This window comes from Aristolochia californica, unplaced genomic scaffold (genome assembly GCF_029961685.1).
Source record: "Aristolochia californica isolate CCGP_79_NKW_82.1479 unplaced genomic scaffold, dmAriCali1.0.hap1 SCAF_5, whole genome shotgun sequence".
Taxonomy (NCBI): domain Eukaryota; kingdom Viridiplantae; phylum Streptophyta; class Magnoliopsida; order Piperales; family Aristolochiaceae; genus Aristolochia; species Aristolochia californica.
Window position 1 is genome coordinate 42,200,342 of NW_027182214.1, and position 19,019 is coordinate 42,219,360.

A 19,019-nucleotide genomic window follows, 5' to 3' on the forward strand; every position below is an offset into this window, starting at 1 on the left:
CACATGTACAATTGTATAACAATGGATAACCAGTAAATAATAAAAGTCCTTAAGAATAATAAGTCGTAGCGAATCCATTAGGAAGTGGTGTCCAAAGTAATAAACTCTGATACCATGTTAAAAACGGGAAAAAAGTATTTTCTAGAATCTTGTTTCAATTGATTCAAAGCAACCTAAATTTATACAAGGAATCACGTTTACAACTTTCTTACATGTTTACAGTTATATCTAGGGAATTTTACCAAAATACCGGTTTTAAATAACTTATTTATGAAAATAACGAAGACCACAAATTATTTACAAAACTACCGAACTTTGACCGGTCCACCGTATATGTGGACAGTCAAAGGTGACACGTAAGCTTTGACTGTTTACGTGTCGCTCCATCATCAGTAGATGAACACATAGACTGCCACGTCATTATTATTGACACATCATTCGCCACGTCATGATAAAATTTTGAATAAATTTAAAAAAAATTAAAAAATCACATACACTTTTTATTACCTTATATCTAAAATAAAAAATTATTTAAAAAATTAATAAACAATTAAAAAATTAACTCTTACTTACTTAACACCATTTAATATCAATTAAAATATTTATTAATTAAAAAAATTATCGTTATACTTTTTATTTCTTCATATTTTACAAAATAAAATAAAATAAGTAAATTAATTAGATTTAAAATATTTATAAATTAAAAAAATACAAAAAAAATATTTTAGAGTTTAAAAATACTTTATTTGTATATTTTATCACCTTATTTACGAAATAATAATATTTACAAATTTTAAATATTTATAAATTTAAAAAATCTTACTCTTAAGTCTTACCCATATATTATCGATTTAAAATATTTAAAATTTTTAAAAAAATACAAAAAAACTATTTTAGAGTTTAAAAATATAATTTATTTGTATATTTTTATCACCTTATTTATAAAATAATATTTAGAAATTTTAAATATTTATAAATAAAAATAATCTAACTCTTACCCATTTACTATGGATTTAAAATATTTATAAATATTTTTTTTATTTTTAAGTCTTACCCATATATTATCTATTTAAAATATTTATAAATAGAAAAAAATTTACTCTTAAATCTTACCCATATATTATCCATTTAAAATATTTATAAATTAAAAAAATATACAAAAAAAATTGTTTTAGATTTTAAAAATATAATTTATTTGTATACTTTTTATCACCTTATTTACAAAATAATAAATTATTAAAAAATATATTATTTAATTAAAAATCTTACAAAACTTTACAATAATTTTAATTTGGCAAAAAATTTATTAACATAAAATCAGAAATTAAACAGTAAATCCATAAAAATCAATACAGTAATTAAACACCTAAATTCAAATTAATATTATAATTAAATAAAATAATTCTATTCAATTAACAAAAAGGGGAAGGGAAAGAACATCGGCGGCGAGAGGATGAACAGAGGGTTGAGCGGAGGGCGTCGAGGGCGAGGCCGAGCGGCGGCAGCGGGGACGAGGCCGAGGCAGAGCAGCGGCCGCAAGCGATTTTCTCCTCCACGATTTTCTCCTCGCCTCTCGTCTCGGCTGCTCTCCTCTCGTCGCTCGCCTTCTGCCGCCTCCCCTGCTGCCGCTCACCTCCCCTGTTGCCGCTCGCCTCCCCTGTTGCCGCCGCTCGGCCTCGGCCGCTCGCCTGCGGCCTCTGCTCTGCCTCGGCCTCGACCTCGCCCCTATTGCCGCCGCTCGGCCTCGCCCTCGACGCCCTCCGCTCAACCACTCTCTCTTCGTCTCAGCCTTATCATTCGTTCTTTTTCTCCGTTCCCCTCTGTTCATCCTCTCGCCGCCGACGTTCTTTCCCTTCCCCTTTCCTCTCGCCGCCGACGCTCTTTCCCTTCCCCTTTGTTCGTCCCGGCCATTCTCTCAAAACCTTGGGGTGATTTTTTAGGGTTTTTGTTAATTGGATAGAATTATTGTATTTAATTATAATATTAATTTGAATTTAGGTGTTTAATTACTGTATTGATTTTTATGTGATTTACTGTTTAATTTCTGATTTTATTTTAATAAAATTTTTGCCAAATTAAAATTATTGTAAAGTTTTGTAAGATTTTTAATTAAATAATATATTTTTTAATAATTTATTATTTTGTAAATAAGGTGATAAAAAGTATACAAATAAATTATATTTTTAAAATCTAAAACAATTTTTTTGTATATATTTTTTAATTTATAAATATTTTAAATGGATAATATATGGGTAAGATTTAAGAGTAAATTTTTTTCTATTTATAAATATTTTAAATAGATAATATACGGGTAAGACTTAAAAATAAAAAAAATTATTTATAAATATTTTAAATCCATAGTAAATGGGTAAGAGTTAGATTATTTTTATTTATAAATATTTAAAATTTCTAAATATTATTTTATAAATAAGGTGATAAAAATATACAAATAAATTATATTTTTAAACTCTAAAATAGTTTTTTTGTATTTTTTTAAAAATTTTAAATATTTTAAATCGATAATATATGGGTAAGACTTAAGAGTAAGATTTTTTAAATTTATAAATATTTAAAATTTGTAAATATTATTATTTTGTAAATAAGGTGATAAAAATATACAAATAAATTGTATTTTTAACTCTAAAATATTTTTTTTGTATTTTTTAATTTATAAATATTTTAAATCTAATTAATTTACTTATTTTATTTTATTTTGTAAAATATGAAGAAATAAAAAGTATAACGATAATTTTTTTAATTAATAAATATTTTAATTGATATTAAATGGTGTTAAATAAGTAAGAGTTAATTTTTTAATTGTTTATTAATTTTTTAAATAATTTTTTATTTTAGATATAAGGTAATAAAAAGTGTATGTGATTTTTTAATTTTTTTTAATTTATTCAAAATTTTATCATGTAATGACGTGGCAAATGACGTGTCAATAATAATGACGTGGCAGTCTATGTATTCATCTACAGCATCGCTCTGATGATGGAGCGACACGTAAGCAGTCAAAGCTTACGTGTCACCTTTGACTGTCCACATATACAGTGGACCGGTCAAAGTTCGGTAGTTTTGTAAATAATTTGTGGTCTTCGTTATTTTCATAAATAAATTGTTTAAAACCGGTATTTTGGTAAAATTCCCTTATATCTATTACGGGTTTACAACTGTTTTACAGATTAACAACTCTCTGTGTCAAATACGACTCACAAAAAAGCTTATCGAGGAATCGTAATATTTCTTCCTAGATCTCTTTGTTGTCAATGGTGATGCTCCACACTTTCAGCGATCCAATGCTTGTTCTCACTGTCATCACCAACCCCACGGAATGATGAGCTAAACAATGAAAAAAAGGAAAACCCTTTACAAAATTTTCTGCGGTGGTTAATGGCCGGCGCGGAAAAGACAGAGTTAAAGGTCTTCGAGGGATGATGACCCACGCCATTGACGAACCTCACATCGCACATAAAACGGAAAAAAACAAGTGGAAGACGTTAGATGATGTTGTAATCACTTCCCCGAAACTGGGGCAGGAGCAACAGGAAAAATGTAATGAAACGGAATGACTTGATGTAACTATGTACGTTTCACGAATTCAATTTATATAACCATAATCCAGGAGAAAGGATACGAAATTTCTCTTTTTCCCTTTTCGGTTTTATAATCAAGAATCACCAGTCGATCATTACATGTTGAACACTCTCACAGAGAATAATCATAGTTAAAAACTAACTGAAAAAACCTGGAGCAGTTAGATATGCACGGCATGCCTGTCTCACGATTTAGGAATTCAAGCTGGAGATTTGTAAGAAAGAGAGGGAGAGATAGAACCAGGTACAAAAATCAAATTTTCTAGTTATTACCCGGAGTAATCAAGTGCCGGCCATCACATTAAGGCGGAATTCTCGACAACCTGTTTATGATTGGCCGGTAAACAGGGGACAAGAAACGAATTTCCAGAATCCTCACCAGTTAATTGCTTAATTTCAGACAAAAAATACTCCAGGACAAGAAGGCTATCCACACGTTTTTGTTTTTGATGTTACTCTTTCAGGCGTCTGGGACCCTGACTCCCACCAAGTCGAAAAGCATCCATTAATTTATCCATCATCAAACGCGGTTCATAGGGGTCCGCTCGTCATTTCCTGCTCGCTATGGCCGCACCTCCGGCGGGAAAACGACGAGACGGAAACGACCCGCAGGTTGCAGAATCGCCAGCGGAAGTTCGATTCCTTCGCTGCGCTATATCTCCGTTCTCCATTAATGAAGTTTTGAAAAATCGTGACAACTTCACGCTGCGTTTTTGCACCAGAAAAGACGCGTTAGAGGGATATGGATTACAGAATTTTTGTAGCAGAACTGGTACTGTAGAATAATGGTTTCTGAATGATCCCGTTTCATTCAGTTTCAAATCGGAACTAAAATTAGAGCCGCCCACGGCCTTGTTCCATCTCAAAAAATGTTTAATTTCTCACAAATATAGTCATTATTTGGGTTTTCTGGACGGCGTTTCAAGGTTTCAGCATCATGAGACGCCCGCAAGAGGAAACGGATGTCAAAAGGGAGGCTATTTGAGGTTGAAACCCCGACACGGGGTAACAAACAACAGACCAGTAAAGGAGAAGAACACAAAGAACATGAGGAGAAATAAGTCATTTCATTCTATTCACACGTAGACAGATTCGAATAGTCAACGCTGTATTTTTTACTGTGTCACACGGACGAGCTTCGTCTCTATATATACACCCCTTCGCCTCTCTCGACTGGTTTTACAAAGCGAGCGATAGCCGACCAAGAGAGAGCAGTACCAGCGAAAGCTTCCGTTTCTTTTTCGCTCTTCAGTCTCTCTGAACCCAAAATTTCCCCAGTTTGATATTATTCGTTCTGGCGCATTTTCGACATCTGATGCCTCGTAAGGGAATGAGGAGCTTCTTCTTTTCTTCTCCTAAGAGAACCGCGACCACCGCCAATATGGCTCCCTCGTCCCCCAGGATCACCTTCTCGGAATATCTGATCGAGAATGATGTCTCCGCCGCGGAAGAGATTATCACCAAGTGGGATATCGACTCTTCCCCCTACGCCAAAATCACTTCGCTTTTCTACGACAACCGCGGGGAAGCCATGGAGTTTATCAAATCGGTGAGCAATTTGCAACATGCGATGCAAGTCTATGTATCCGCAGACTCCAGCTCTGAGAAGATTATTCGAGCTCAGAGCTTGATGCAGACGGCGATGAAGAGACTGGAGAAGGAGTTTTATCAAATACTAGCGGCTAATCGGGATTATCTTGATCCGGAGTCTATGTCGGAGAGGTCTTCCTCCAATACCACCGTCTCTAGTATCTCGGATATTGAGGATGATTTTGCCTCCGAGGACGACGTGCAGATTGCCGGGAATTCCATCCAGGAAGTTGAGAGAGTTTCTTCTATGGTGATGTCGGATCTCCGAGCCATTGCTGAGTGTATGATACAGTCCGGTTACGGGAAGGAGTGCGTGAGAATCTACAAAATTGTCAGAAAGTCGATCGTGGATGAAGGCCTGTACCGCCTGGGGTTCGCAAGGATGAGTTCTCATCAGCTTCAGAAGCTGGATTGGGAAAGTCTCGAGCATAAAATCAAAGTCTGGTTGCACGCGGTGAAAATCGCCAGCAGGACGCTCTTCACCGGAGAGCGAATCCTCTGCGATCACGTCTTCGACACCTCCGGCAATATCAAAGAATCTTGCTTCTCTGAAATCGCCAAAGAAGCGGCCGTGAACCTCTTCGCCTTCGCTGAATCCGTCACCAAATGCAAAAAGTCGCCGGAAAAGATGTTCCGGTTCTTGGACATGTACGACGCCATCGCCGAGCTCTGGCCGGACATAGAGTCGACCTTCTCCTACGAAACCACCTCCGCCGTCCGAATCCAGGCCGTTAACGCGCTGATCAAGATCGGAGAATCCGTCCGTGCCATGATTGCCGATTTCGAAACGACGATCCAGAAGGACTCCTCCAAGTCGCCGGTGCCAGGCGGCGGACTCCACCCATTAACCCGATACGTCATGAACTATGTCAGCTTCCTCGCCGACTACAACGGGATTCTCGTTGACATTCTCGCCGACTGGCCTTTACCCGTGAAGACTCCACCGATGGTCGCCTTAATTTCTGACGATTCCAGCAGCTTCTCCTCAGAAAATCCGTTCTACCCCTCGACAGTCCGTCTCGCATGGATCATCCTCGTCCTCCTCTGCAAGCTCGACGGCAAAGCCGAGCTACACAAAGACGTCCCACTCGCTTATCTCTTCCTACTAAACAATCTCCAGTACGTCATCACCAAGGTAAAGAATTGCAATCTGCGGCTAATTCTTGGAGAAGACTGGATCACCAAACACGAAGAGAAGGTGAGAGCATACGTGGCCAACTACGAAAGACAGGCGTGGCAAAAAGTTCAGATGGCGCTGCCCGACGATCCGGCAGGCCAACAGCTCTCCTCCGACAAGGTAAAAGAAGGTTTCCGGCGATTCAACCTAGAGTTCGAGGAAGCGTACCGGCGGCATTCGGGATGGCTGGTGCCGGACCGGAAACTTAGGGACGATATCAAGATCTCGTTAGCGAGGAAGATCGTGCCGAAATACAGGGAATTTTACGCCAAGTACAGGATGACGCTGAGAAATGAGAGAGGGTTGGAAGTGACAGTAAGGTTCCTGCCGGAGGACTTGGAGAACTACTTGTCTGACTTGTTTCACGGCGACGACGTCTTGGGATCCTCGACGCCATTGCATCAACCAGGCCGGAGATCCCAATGAGAGAGGGGTTGAGGGAAAGTAAACTTTTTACATCTTTCAGTATCTTTTTCCGGGCGATGTAAAATGGAAAATTCCGATAAGACATAACGAGTTCATACGCTGTATTTCATAGATCATATGTTTATTGGTTGCAGCTGGAAAATGGTCTATTCTCTTCTCTTCTCTTCTCTTCTCTTCTCTTTTGAAAATCTTATCAAGATAGGAACACATCTCCCCATTGACATGGGATTTCTCGTTTAAATTTTAAGTAAAAGATTCTACTGGCCGTCTCTGCATGGCCGAGACAAATGTACGGGACGGAGGAATCTTCCATCGTCAGCTCATGAGGAACCACAAAAATTTCTAGTTCCCTGCAAATAAGATTTCGGATGTCGATTAGAAAACTCTTTTGAGAGCATTCTGTCTCCTTCGCTACCAAAACTCAAATTTGTCTGTGGTGCAGATTTTGTGGCTTTTATTGATTCTGGAGAGAACCGATCACGACTACCAAAATGACTCGACTCCAGACACACCTCGGAGTCATCTCAAAGCTGCTGTTGATTAATGGGTATTAATGGATATAAGCGTGAATGAATGCACAGGTCCGAAGCAAAGTGAGGTCAATCTCTACCAAATCGGCCAAAAATTTCAAAATTCATTAATGGAAAGGTGCTTCTCTGATTCCTGAGGCCACAGTTGCGAATGCTTCTCATCATATCAGAAAAGCTGTCACTTCGGCACAACTTCGATTACGTTCCCATTAGTGATTTCGATTTCTGCAGTGAAAATTGTAGCGGAAGACGGACAGGCAAATCAATCAGTTGTTGGTATTAGTGCGGTAAATATAAAATACACCGCAATTTTTTGTTTTAATGCCCAAAATGAAAAATATTTTGAGAGAAAACATTACTTTTTATAATATATTTATTGAATTTATGAAAAAAAAATAATTCGTTGACTTATTATAATCAGAATATATGAACTTCTATTTATAATAGAGGAAGTTAATAGAGTCTAATTATAATAAAACTAATTTTGTCCCAATTACACTCAAACTTTAACACTTAAATAAATAAAAGATTAACATAACTAAAATACCTTTAAACTGAAACTCTTCTAGGGGCCCATCTTCCAATACTCTTAGGTAATATGGGTCTTCCTTGGTAGTATGGGCTTGAGCTCATCTTCCAATACTCCCCCTTAAGTTGGGGGTGAAAAAATATCATGAACTCTCGGCTTGCTACAAATGATGTATAAAATCTTTTTGTATAAAATGGCAATCTTCCGTATCTTTCAACATTCCCCCTCACGCTGGTGCTCTCGTTCATGAGGCCTAGCTAGCATAAGATAAGTGAAAATAAAATCACTTCAAGTTGTATTACATTGCTTTATAATCCAGTCAAATAACTCATGGTGGATGTTCGACACACTCCTATATTTTGTAGGTAGTGTCACTCTTGTTAATGTAGGTAGTGGGTTTATAAGCAATGCTCGGGGGGTATAACATAGATGTAGTAATAAGTTTTTCCATCACGGTGATGTAATATAGATGTAGTAATAAGCTCGTTCACATGATGTCCCAACCCGGGCATCGACTCTCATAGGTAGTAGATTTAGTAATAAGTTTCTCCCTCACGGTGATGTAACATAGATACTAAGGCCACCTCATTTTCAATAATAATGTCTTATCCAAAGAGACACAATAGCTGCAACTGAAATGGGTTTAGTCCCATATAACACAACCATTTTCTAACACATATAACATGAACCAAAATAATAAACCTTGTAAAATGACCCATGAAATAATCCGATATAATTTTTTTTCTTAGCTGCACAAGCTTCATTTGTACTCCCCCTTTCTTGAATATTTTGGTCACATAAAACTTATCTGCAACTTGTGGAATAAAATACATTTTTCTTGTACTTTTTGTACTTCACCCCTTCAAACTGGGAGGTAATGGTCATGATCCTAGCTTGAACCAAATATCATAGATGTAACAATAAACCCAAATAACATATATATAGTAATAAGCCCCTCAAACCAGGGAGAATTGAGATATTTTCCTGATATAGCAACTCAAAAAGTGACACAAAATAATTAGCTTAAATTCGGATTTTTCAATGTAACAGGATACCAACATGACCTTTGATTCTTCCAATGCGAATATATTTTTAAATATAGATCGGATTAACATGAAATTTTCTCCTTTTGAAACTAACTTAAATACCTTTCATCCATGTATAACTTCTCTTCATAAAATATAATTATTTTGAGATAAATAATCTGATAGATCTCGGTCTCTATAATCTGGCCGAACTAAGTATTGTTTTTCCTTTTGCTAGCATGACTATTGACTCTTCCAAGATCAATATCTCCTTATAAAAAACTCAGATAGAGAATTGGTTGAATAGGTAAGAAAATAGACTTACAGATATTTCTTTTGATATATAATTCTCCATATAAAATCTCGTTCTTGATAGCATAAAATACCTCAGAAATTGAAATTTTCTGCTGCTGCACGAACCTTTTTTTTTTCAATCTGACCTTCACTGCTTCAAATATCGATTTCTCTTTGTAGATAACTCCGATTGGAAAAAATAATTTTTCTTTGGAAAGTAGACTCGAACATCTTTCCGTCAATATATAAATTGCAATATGAAAAACTTAGTACAAAGGTGAAAAATATAAAACAACTAATGGGTATAGAGACAAAAAAAAAGAAAAAAAAATACGAAGCCTAACTGCTAGAGATAACAAATCAGAGAAAAATCACATTACCTCTATGGGTTACTGAGACAATTCACAAAACCTGCTCTGATACCATGTTGACTTTATGGGAAAAAATACTTCATTGACTTATTATAATCAGAGTATATGAACCTTTATTTATAATAAAAGAAGGTAGTAGAGTTCAATTATAATAAAACTACATTTGTTCCAATTACACCCAAACTCTTACGCTTAAAAGATAAGTCGCTGCATAATTAAATAACCCAAAATAAATAGAAGATTAACATGACTAAAACACCTTTAAACCGAATCCCTTCTATGGGTCCATATCTTATGGGCTTGGGCCCATTTTCCAACACTCTTATGTGAGTTTTCATTGGTCGTGTGGGCTTGAACCAATCTTCCAATAATAGCTAAACAAACATGGTTACTACCCTAATAAGTAATTTAATTTATTATTAAAATATATTAATATACTAATTAATTAAATAATATATTTCATTAATAAATAAAGATAATTTTATGTTTAATCTAAATTAATACAATAATTACGTGTGAAATTAACTGGTGCACTAATTAATTATTAAAAATAGGTAAAAAAAGCAATAAATATAATAAATAAATAAATAAAATTTTTATCAATAACATAAGATAGATTTTTAGGTAGTATAAATTAATAATATATTTCTACAAAATAAAAAATTATTAGTTTAATTAATTATAAAAATAGACTAATTAAATAAAATACTTGATCAAATGCTTACTTTAACAATAGTTTAATTATCACTCTTAAATCACTAATTTAATATAGTAATAAAAATAAATAATATAATCAATAAATAAATATATTATTTTATTAATAACATAAGATAAATTTTTATGTAGTATAAAATAATAATATATTTCCACAAAATTAAAAATAATTACTTTAATTAATTGTAAAAAATAGTATAATTAAACAAAAATACTTGATCAAATGCTTACTTTAAAAACATTTTAATTATCTCTCTTAAATCACTAATTTAATATTGTAATAAAAATAAATAATATAATCAATAAATAAATATATAATTTTATTAATAACATAAGATAGATTTTTAGTAATATAAACTAATAATATATTTCCAAAAAATAAAAAATTATTAGTTTAATTATTTATAAAAATTAGAATAATTAAACAAAAATACTTGATCAAATACTTACTTAACAATATTTTAATTACTTCTCTTAAATCACAATTTTAATATATTAAAAAAAGAATTAATAAAATTAATATATAAAAATAATATTTTATTAATGACATATGATAGATTTTTACGTATTAGTATAAATTAATAAAGACGGGAGGGAGGCCGAGAGCAAGAGGGTAAGAGGGAGCGTAGACGTAAAGGAAAATAGATGAACCAGGATTGACCGACTTTACTCATAAACGAGTATGTAAATGAACGGGTTCATCACTTGAACTCGCCTCCGGTGCGAGCACCAACACCCCCGGGTTCGAGAGCCACAGGTGGAGAAGGTCAATCTCTACCAATTTGGCCAAATCTTTTCAAGATTCATTTATTAGCCCAGAAGAACTCGTTAATGGCTACCTTGACAAGGCTTCGGTTGCTTCTCCGGTTCGTGATTTCCATTTCTGCTGCAAAATTTAATTGGTCGCGCGAGACAGAAGACTCGTACACAGGTAGCTATGCCCGTATCGGTGACCTTTAAATGTCTAATACATAAAATACCTAAAAATCCGATTATTTCCCTGTCGCGTTGCGTGTTAGAAATGCTTTGGGAACAGCATCTCCTCCACGTTCATGCATCAAGCCGCCTGCCTCGGTCCCCCCCCCCATGGATTTTTCTGAAAAGGCATCGCCACGACGACACGGAGAGCTTCTATAACCGATACATACGATACCGACATGCACTACAAATAACAGATCGTCGAGTTTCGGCGACGCGGCCAGGCGTCTTCGAAAGAATTTGTTGGGAAGCGAGGCGATGACGGGAGTAGGTTAACTGATACCAGAAAAGATTTCGCTCGAGTCGTTCTGGTAGCGGTGGACCAAACCGGGCCTGATGCAACTCTGGGTTACTGTTGATTTTCCTAATGGTTGGCCCACCTACTTTATTATGAACCGCATTGATAAATTTAAAAAAATTGAGAACCGGACCGGTAAAGTAGGGTGAACCGGTAGCGTGTTTTGTGGAGGGATCAAAGTCGGACCCACAAAATTTCAAGTCGCGTCGTACGGAGTCACACTGCTTGGCGTGAAAGCGCAAATGGATCAGAAAGTTTTAAAAGATGCGAGAAACTGGACCGTGGGACCGGCGGCGTCCTCGTGTTTAACAACTTGACGGGGGTAAGCGAAGACGCAGAAAGCGACGACCGAAACCACTTTTCCGCCCACCTGCGGCCTTCCTTATGCACTCATGGTCGCCCCACAAAACGGCTCTCCGGGCTCCTCTTCTTTCTTCTGCGGATGAATCTGGCTCCTGTCCTTTCTTCTGCGGATGAATCTGTAGGCTTCGGAGACTTAATAGCCGTCGCAGCTGCTGAAGATGGGTTACGAAGTCGAACACGGTAAGTTTTTCCTCGCTTTCCTTTCTTTTCTTCTTCAGTCTTGGGCGTCTTCTCGGCTGCTTTTTCGTCTGATTGCTCTTTGTTTTTTTTTTTGTTGTTTTTTTTTTAAATAGGAGAGGTAGATCTCGAGAAAGGTCCTGTCCCCAATTCTATTGGCGATCCAGTCCCCAATTGTAGCGGCGATCCAGTCCTCTCCCCGGGGAAGATCAGCTCTTCTTCGTTGTTCCCTTCTCCGTCACCGTCGCCCTCCTCCGCTACTGCTCCTGCCCTGGTTTTATCCAACTCTGGGAAAAGAATCGATCAGGCTGGCAAAAAGAAATACGTGAAGCAAGTCACCGGCAAGCATAATGATACGGACCTCCATTTGGCTGCACAACGCGGGGATCTTACTGGCGTGAGGCGAATTCTGGATGAGATCGATGCTCAGATGGTGGGCACGTTGAGTGGAGTGGAGTTTGACATCGAGGTCGCCGAAATCCGGTCGGCTGTTGTCAACGAGGTGAATGAATTGGGGGAAACAGCTCTATTTATTGCGGCGGAGAAGGGGCATCTTGATGTGATGAAGGAACTTTTGAAGTACTCGGATAAGGAGAGTATTACGAGGAAGAGTCAGTCGGGATTTGATGCGTTGCATAAAGCTGCCAGTCAAGGTCATCAAGGTAACGGCTTTGATTTTGTTTGTTTTCTATTTATTTTATTTTATGTTTTTTGGATTTCTATCGTGTTATTTTGTTTAGAACACAAATGGATAGGTGGAAACCATAAATGAACATCCAAATCATGTGCATCTATTTCCACTAGTTTAAGCTTGTCGGCCTTTTCCTTTACCTTCAGATTGGCATTGATTTCTGTTCACTTTCTGTCCTTTGATGTTATGTGTCCAATATTTTGGGAGTTATCTACAATCGACTTTTATTGCTATTGTCCTGGTTTAGATGAAGTATGCGACAGAAACCAGTGACACAGATTTTCTATTGTTCAGGCTTTGCATAGACTCATATGAAATGGTTCGGCAGTAGGTGAAATATGTTACCGATTAATTTTGGCTGTATTTTCACTTAAAACCTTAGTTTTGTGAGCTTTGAATTTGGTCAAGAAAGTGGAAGTGTGAATGATACTATGTAGGGGCTGACCATAGTCTTGCAAGAATGTGAGAAAGTTTATCATATTATCTTACTGTCTGAATAGACTCAAACAGTAAATTAAAAAGGAAAAATTATTGCTGAATAAAGAAACAAAAAGTTTTACGTTGTGCAGAGATTTGGAAAATAAGAATATCTTGTATATAGCTCCTTAATCTCATCTTCAGTGGAATTTGTTCCTGATTGGGTATTAACAAATCTTGTTTTGCCTTCTGGTTGGGCTTCTTCACATGTTTCTCTTTGAATAGTTGTGTGCCAGTGGGGTTGAATGTTGCTGAGTTTCTGTGGAAGAGATGATTGAAGTCTAAAGTTTGATGCTTTTCTCTTGTCAAGGACAATGAGACTAGATGGCAAAACTGGATATCTAGGACTACAGGAATTGGAGTGATGCTGGTGGGTTGGCGGGAAGAGAAAGAGGCCTTCAAGACTAGGATCTAGAGAAGGGGTAGCAAGTTTTCTTTATAATCATAAACATGGGTTGAAGTTCATGGGTATTTACTTGCAGGTGAAGTGCTTAGTATATTGAAGGCATGCTTGTGTTGAGCTTTGTTGAAAAGTTACAAAGCTTCCATGTTTTGTTCATTTTAGTTATCACGTAATGATAATTAGTCCTACACAGCCTTGTTGTAAACGTTTCTTTCCACATTAAATGTTTCCTGAGACCTTTATTTTGTTGGATGTTTCAACCTATTCTTGTGATTACTCTCATACTGCTGAAACATTATTTTTTGTTTGCAGCAACTAGTGGTGGAAGCAAATTATCAGTAATCACTTATCTATGTTTTTTGGTTGTTATTTTCTTTTGGCTAATAGTAGTTTTAATTGAGTGTCATTATTTGTTTTGATTGTCTTCCTTACTTTCTGAACTAACACCTTCACTTAAAGCAATGCACACTGAGGCAGCATGATTTAATATGATATGATTTATGCAGCCATTGTGCAGGTTCTTTTAGATCATGATCCTGGATTAAGCAAAACAGTTGGTCCATCAAATGCAACTCCTCTGGTATCTGCAGCATCAAGGGGTCACACAGAAGTTGTGAAGGAATTACTTTCAAAGGATTCTAGCTTGTTAGAAATTCCCAGAAGCAATGGTAAAAATGCTCTCCACTTAGCTGCTCGGCAAGGACATGTAGAAATTGTAAGCGCATTGCTTGAGAAGGACCCACAGCTGGCACGCAGGACCGATAAGAAAGGACAGACTGCTTTACATATGGCTGTAAAAGGAGTCAGCTGTGAAGTAGTAAAGTTGCTTCTTGATGCTGATCCTGCAATAGTTATGCTACCTGACAAGTTTGGGAACACAGCATTGCATGTGGCCACCAGAAAAAAACGTGCAGAGGTATTACTTCAAGACACTGTCCATTAGGAGTATGATTGACTGGATAATTTTCTCATTCTGGCTTAAGTTTGCTTGTTTTGTTCTTTTTTTGGGTTGTTTTTAATTTTCCATCGAAGCTATATACCGCAAATGAAATCGTTCATCTTTGCTAACAGTATTTATTGAGGTCTATATTTGTTGAGTGATCAGCTTCATATATGAAGTTTTCTTGAGGTTTGGGTTAAGATTGGTGAAAAGAACAAAACAAGCAATGCTTGTATCTCTTGATGGTTTCTTGCTTTTTTCACTCAGTTATATGTGAGGAAAATCTTGGATTTAACTGTTATTCATTAACCTTCGGATGTATAATATATCCAAAAGCCTATTTTAATAGCCATAGAGCCGTATTTGATGCAGAATTTTAGTTCAGGTTCTGCAGAACGTGTTTCAACCTACCCTGCTACCATTCTATTTATGAGCTGTGTGGGAGCCCAAAATCACATGCTGGCATTAGACTAGATTAGTGTAGAAGGGTTTCTTATCTAATTGGAAGTAGAAGTCTTTCAAGCATAACTGAGTGAGAGAAATTTATCCTCTGCTCCCTTTGGTCATTGTGATGCAAAGTGGCAGAGTTGAGAGCCCTCTTTGAGGGCCTTTGATTCGTCATGTACAGGGTCACTACTCCCTTCATTGTTGAGGAGATTCTGCGGTTGCCATCAAATGGGTTACTGGGGCCACAAGCCCCTGGGATTTTTTATTTTTTTTTTTGTTTATGAAATTGAACTGACTATCTCTTGGCAGCACACCCAAGGTGCGCTAACAACATGACAAACACTTTTGTTAGGGAAGGAGTCACACACAACTCCTCATCATTGGCACCTCCATCCCCGTTTAGCCTTTCTTTTCACGTATATTGGAGCTTTCTTTCTTTTGCTTGTAATGCTCGCTTGTATTTTCTCTGTTCGGAGTTTATTTGCTGTTGAATACTCCCTTCTCATTGTCATAAGGAAAATAACGTAAAGGAAATCTGACTCTCATCAGACTTTAGAATCTTAAGTGACTAATTTTCCTCGCCTTTTTTTATTACTTGGATAGACTTTTCAACTCCTCTTCTCTGTTTTATGTCATGGTACACAGTATGTATAACAATGGATATGATTGCTGAGACTCTCTCCTTCACCCTATCCTTTTCTGTGGACCTCTGTTTCCTCATTCTCATTTGTCATTAATTGACAAAAGGATATAAATCCACCTACTTAAAAGTTCTACCTCTGTACTTGGGTGGTTTGTTACTTCAGTGGATATTAAGTATCTGTTATTGGAGATTTTATAAGTCACTCTACTTTTTTGGATGCAATAAGCATGACTTACCATTTAAAGAAATCAAGTGTTCCTTTTTTTTTGGGAGAGAAGAGAGGGGTGGGGGGGGGGGGGGGGGGGGGGGGGGGGGGGGGGGGGTGCAGGTATCAGGATAGATTTATGATCATATTTGGACAGTATTTTAATGGATTTACATTTAAAGTAGCCATGGGTTTTTCTTTATTTATATTGTGGTAAAAATGTCTAGCTAATTGGAAATCTTAAAAATTGCCAACGGTATTGAATCATTTACCTTACTTTAATCAAAATCTTGTCATTTCTTGCAGATAGTAAATGAGCTCCTAAGCCTCCCTGACACCAATGTGAATGCTCTCAATAGGGACCATAAAACAGCCTTTGACATTGCAGAAGCTCTCCCCCTCTCAGAAGACGCTCAAGACATAAAAGAGTGCCTATCGCGCTTTGGGGCAGTTAGAGCTAATGAGCTAAATCAACCAAGGGATGAACTAAGAAAAACAGTGACAGAAATCAAGAAGGATGTCCATACACAGCTTGAGCAAACCAGGAGAACCAACAAGAATGTCCATGGTATTGCAAAGGAGCTTCGGAAACTGCACCGAGAGGGAATCAACAATGCAACAAATTCTGTCACTGTAGTTGCTGTTCTGTTTGCCACTGTGGCTTTTGCTGCAATTTTTACTGTGCCTGGAGGGGACACTGATTCTGGGGTGGCTGTGGTAGTAAATTATGCTTCTTTCAAAATCTTCTTCATCTTCAATGCAATTGCACTCTTCACTTCTTTGGCTGTTGTGGTGGTTCAGATTACACTAGTTAGAGGGGAAACAAAATCTGAGAGGAGGGTTGTGGAGATCATCAACAAATTAATGTGGTTAGCTTCCGTGTGTACATCTGTGGCTTTTATTGCCTCTTCTTACATTGTAGTTGGTAGGAAGTATGAGTGGGCAGCTATTTTAGTTACTGTTATCGGTGGAGTGATAATGGCTGGAGTTCTTGGCACAATGACTTACTATGTTGTAAAATCTAAGCGGACAAGGAAACTGAAGAAAAGGGAAAAACTGTCGAGGAGAAGTGGGTCCAGCTCATGGAATCATCAATCAGAGATAACTGATTCAGATATTAATCCAATATATGCAATTTGAGGCAGCCTGGTGTGGACATTCAATTGGCATTAGTTCAATATGCAGTTCAGGTTGTCAAGTTTTGAGATGTGTATATAGATCATCTGGGTAGCTACGAAGCTGACAAAGGTGCCTTGGGTTTTGCTGGAGGAATGGATTCTGCGGTTTTCTAAGAGATATGTGTTTGGGTGATCTGTTGTCTCCCAGCAACTAACCTGCTCTAGGTCACATTGAGCTCGACCTTTGGTTAGGTATATCTGTGAATGGATCATGCAATCCACTTTTTGTCTCCGAAGCTGTTTTTGTGCCTTTTAATTCGGAGTGGCAACTTTACTCGGTTTTGCCTCCAGATGATTGGAAACAATTCATATGGTGGGGATCCATGGTGATGTTGGCGGTTGCTTTGTTTGAGGCAAATTGACATCTCTATCAAATTCCAGGCTCAGTGTTGTTCCATTAAACTGATACTTTCCTTCGAGCCGATCTGCTATAAAAAGATAACATATTTCAAGAAAGTGAGCCTCATTTGCCATTCAAAAAGAAAAAAAAAGGGAAGCCTAATCTTGTTGTGATAAAAGTTAAACTATAACGATGTTGATGAGCAAAATATTTGTAGAAGTGACATAGTTTTACTGTACTCTGCTACATTTGTCAAAAGTGTGTTATTTCTAGGTACAGGAGCTCAATGCTATCTTCTTACATGGTGTCCTTTTGGACGATGACAATGCCAGTTTTAGTGAGTTCTGAAATTTGAAGCAAAAGGTTCTTGGAATGAGAGCATTATCTGTTTGGAATTTTTATAATTTTTTCCATGATTCCATTTGTAGCAAAGCCAGTGGAGGGTGGGATGCCCCATCCTCCTAGTTTCAAGTTTTGCTCTCCGTTTTTTTTATCTTGCCTTTCAGAATCGGTTTCTTTCTGTAATTACATCTCTAAACAAAACACTGATGTAGTAAACGTGGAAGCAACATCCATTACTATTTTATTCACTCTTATCTGTTTTTTTAAAAACCTTACAGTTGTTCTTCTTCTCTTCCTAAACTTCTTTTTACAATGTTTTTTTTTTTTTTAACTCTTTGATCCTCTTCAACTTTGATTATACATTATGGAAACTTAAGTTTTAACAATTATATTAAGTCTACCATCTCTAACCATTTTTTGTGAGAAAGCATACTTTTTGTCATGTTCAAGGGTTGAGATCTAGGGGCACTTTCATCTTTGTTGTAAACTTGTCTGCTTTTATTTTTTATGTTATTAGCTTAAAGCAAGTCACCGAGGCCAAATCTTCAATTGAATTTCTTTTTTTTTTTTTTTAATAAGGAGCTTCTTGTGTTTTGACTTCAGCTATGTTAAGTTCTAAGAGATCATAAATAAAATACCATGGAGGAATTTTATTCCCATGCTTTAAAAGAAAATTAATTTTTTTCAAATTGGGCTATTGAACTATGGATTATATGCTGGAATACTCTTAAATACAATGGTGCATTGAGTGAATGCTTCTTTGACAAATTCTCATGACATTATTTACTGTTAAGTTATGCAGGTTTTTTTTTAAAAAAAAATATTTTAAACACTGGTAGAGAAGGTTGTTCAAGTTGAGCACTTACATCACATCCTAATATTTGTCTCTTGTTTTTCCTTGACTCAATTGTCACATTAGGGCTTTCTAGTAGGCACATGCTAGACAGGGCTGGCATCAAGTGGAGCCAAGCTTGAACCTGCATATATTCGAGTTTGGCTTAATCTGAATACTTCAAACTCGAGCTCGAACCTAAATTTGGAATCAATCTCGAGCCGGGTTCGAGTTCCAACCTACATTTAAAACTACAAAAATAAAAAATTATAAAAATAAATAAAGAAAATATTATGACTAACTTAGTACCATTAAACTACAAGTTATCATAGAAGAGTCCAAGACTTTACAATGGAGCATACTAGTGTATAATAACTAGTTTAATAGATCTAAAAGAAAGAGTAAACACTTTCATCCATTAACCTAAAAGGGTTGAATAACCGATTGTCTTTG

At 36.6% G+C, this 19,019-nt stretch overlaps 2 protein-coding genes across 2 annotated transcripts; both read left to right on the forward strand.

Annotated features, from left to right (window-relative positions):
• The first annotated feature begins 4,797 nt into the window (after positions 1-4,797).
• LOC137966171 (exocyst complex component EXO70H1-like) lies at positions 4,798-6,928 on the forward strand. The gene has a single exon (XM_068812717.1). It carries the CDS (start codon positions 4,912-4,914, stop codon positions 6,787-6,789), a length of 1,878 nt encoding a protein of 625 aa, XP_068668818.1. The 5' UTR covers positions 4,798-4,911; the 3' UTR covers positions 6,790-6,928.
• Positions 6,929-11,844: 4,916 nt separating this feature from the next.
• On the forward strand, positions 11,845-17,508 carry LOC137966082 (ankyrin repeat-containing protein ITN1-like). Its single transcript, XM_068812558.1, has 4 exons — positions 11,845-12,071; positions 12,185-12,730; positions 14,146-14,555; positions 16,181-17,508. Exons 1-4 carry the CDS (start codon positions 12,050-12,052, stop codon positions 17,012-17,014), a joined length of 1,812 nt encoding a protein of 603 aa, XP_068668659.1. The 5' UTR covers positions 11,845-12,049; the 3' UTR covers positions 17,015-17,508.
• Positions 17,509-19,019: the final 1,511 nt, after the last annotated feature.

Excerpts from the sequence above, each read along its gene's own strand:
- LOC137966171 (XM_068812717.1), top strand. The coding sequence starts at position 4,912 with ATGCCTCGTAAGGGAATGAGGAGCTTCTTCTTTTCTTCTCCTAAGAGA.
- LOC137966082 (XM_068812558.1), top strand. The coding sequence starts at position 12,050 with ATGGGTTACGAAGTCGAACACG. Across the intron at positions 12,072-12,184 it reads GGGTTACGAAGTCGAACACG|GAGAGGTAGATCTCGAGAAA; the intron begins GTAAGTTTTTCC and ends TTTTTTAAATAG. Across the intron at positions 12,731-14,145 it reads TGCCAGTCAAGGTCATCAAG|CCATTGTGCAGGTTCTTTTA; the intron begins GTAACGGCTTTG and ends TGATTTATGCAG.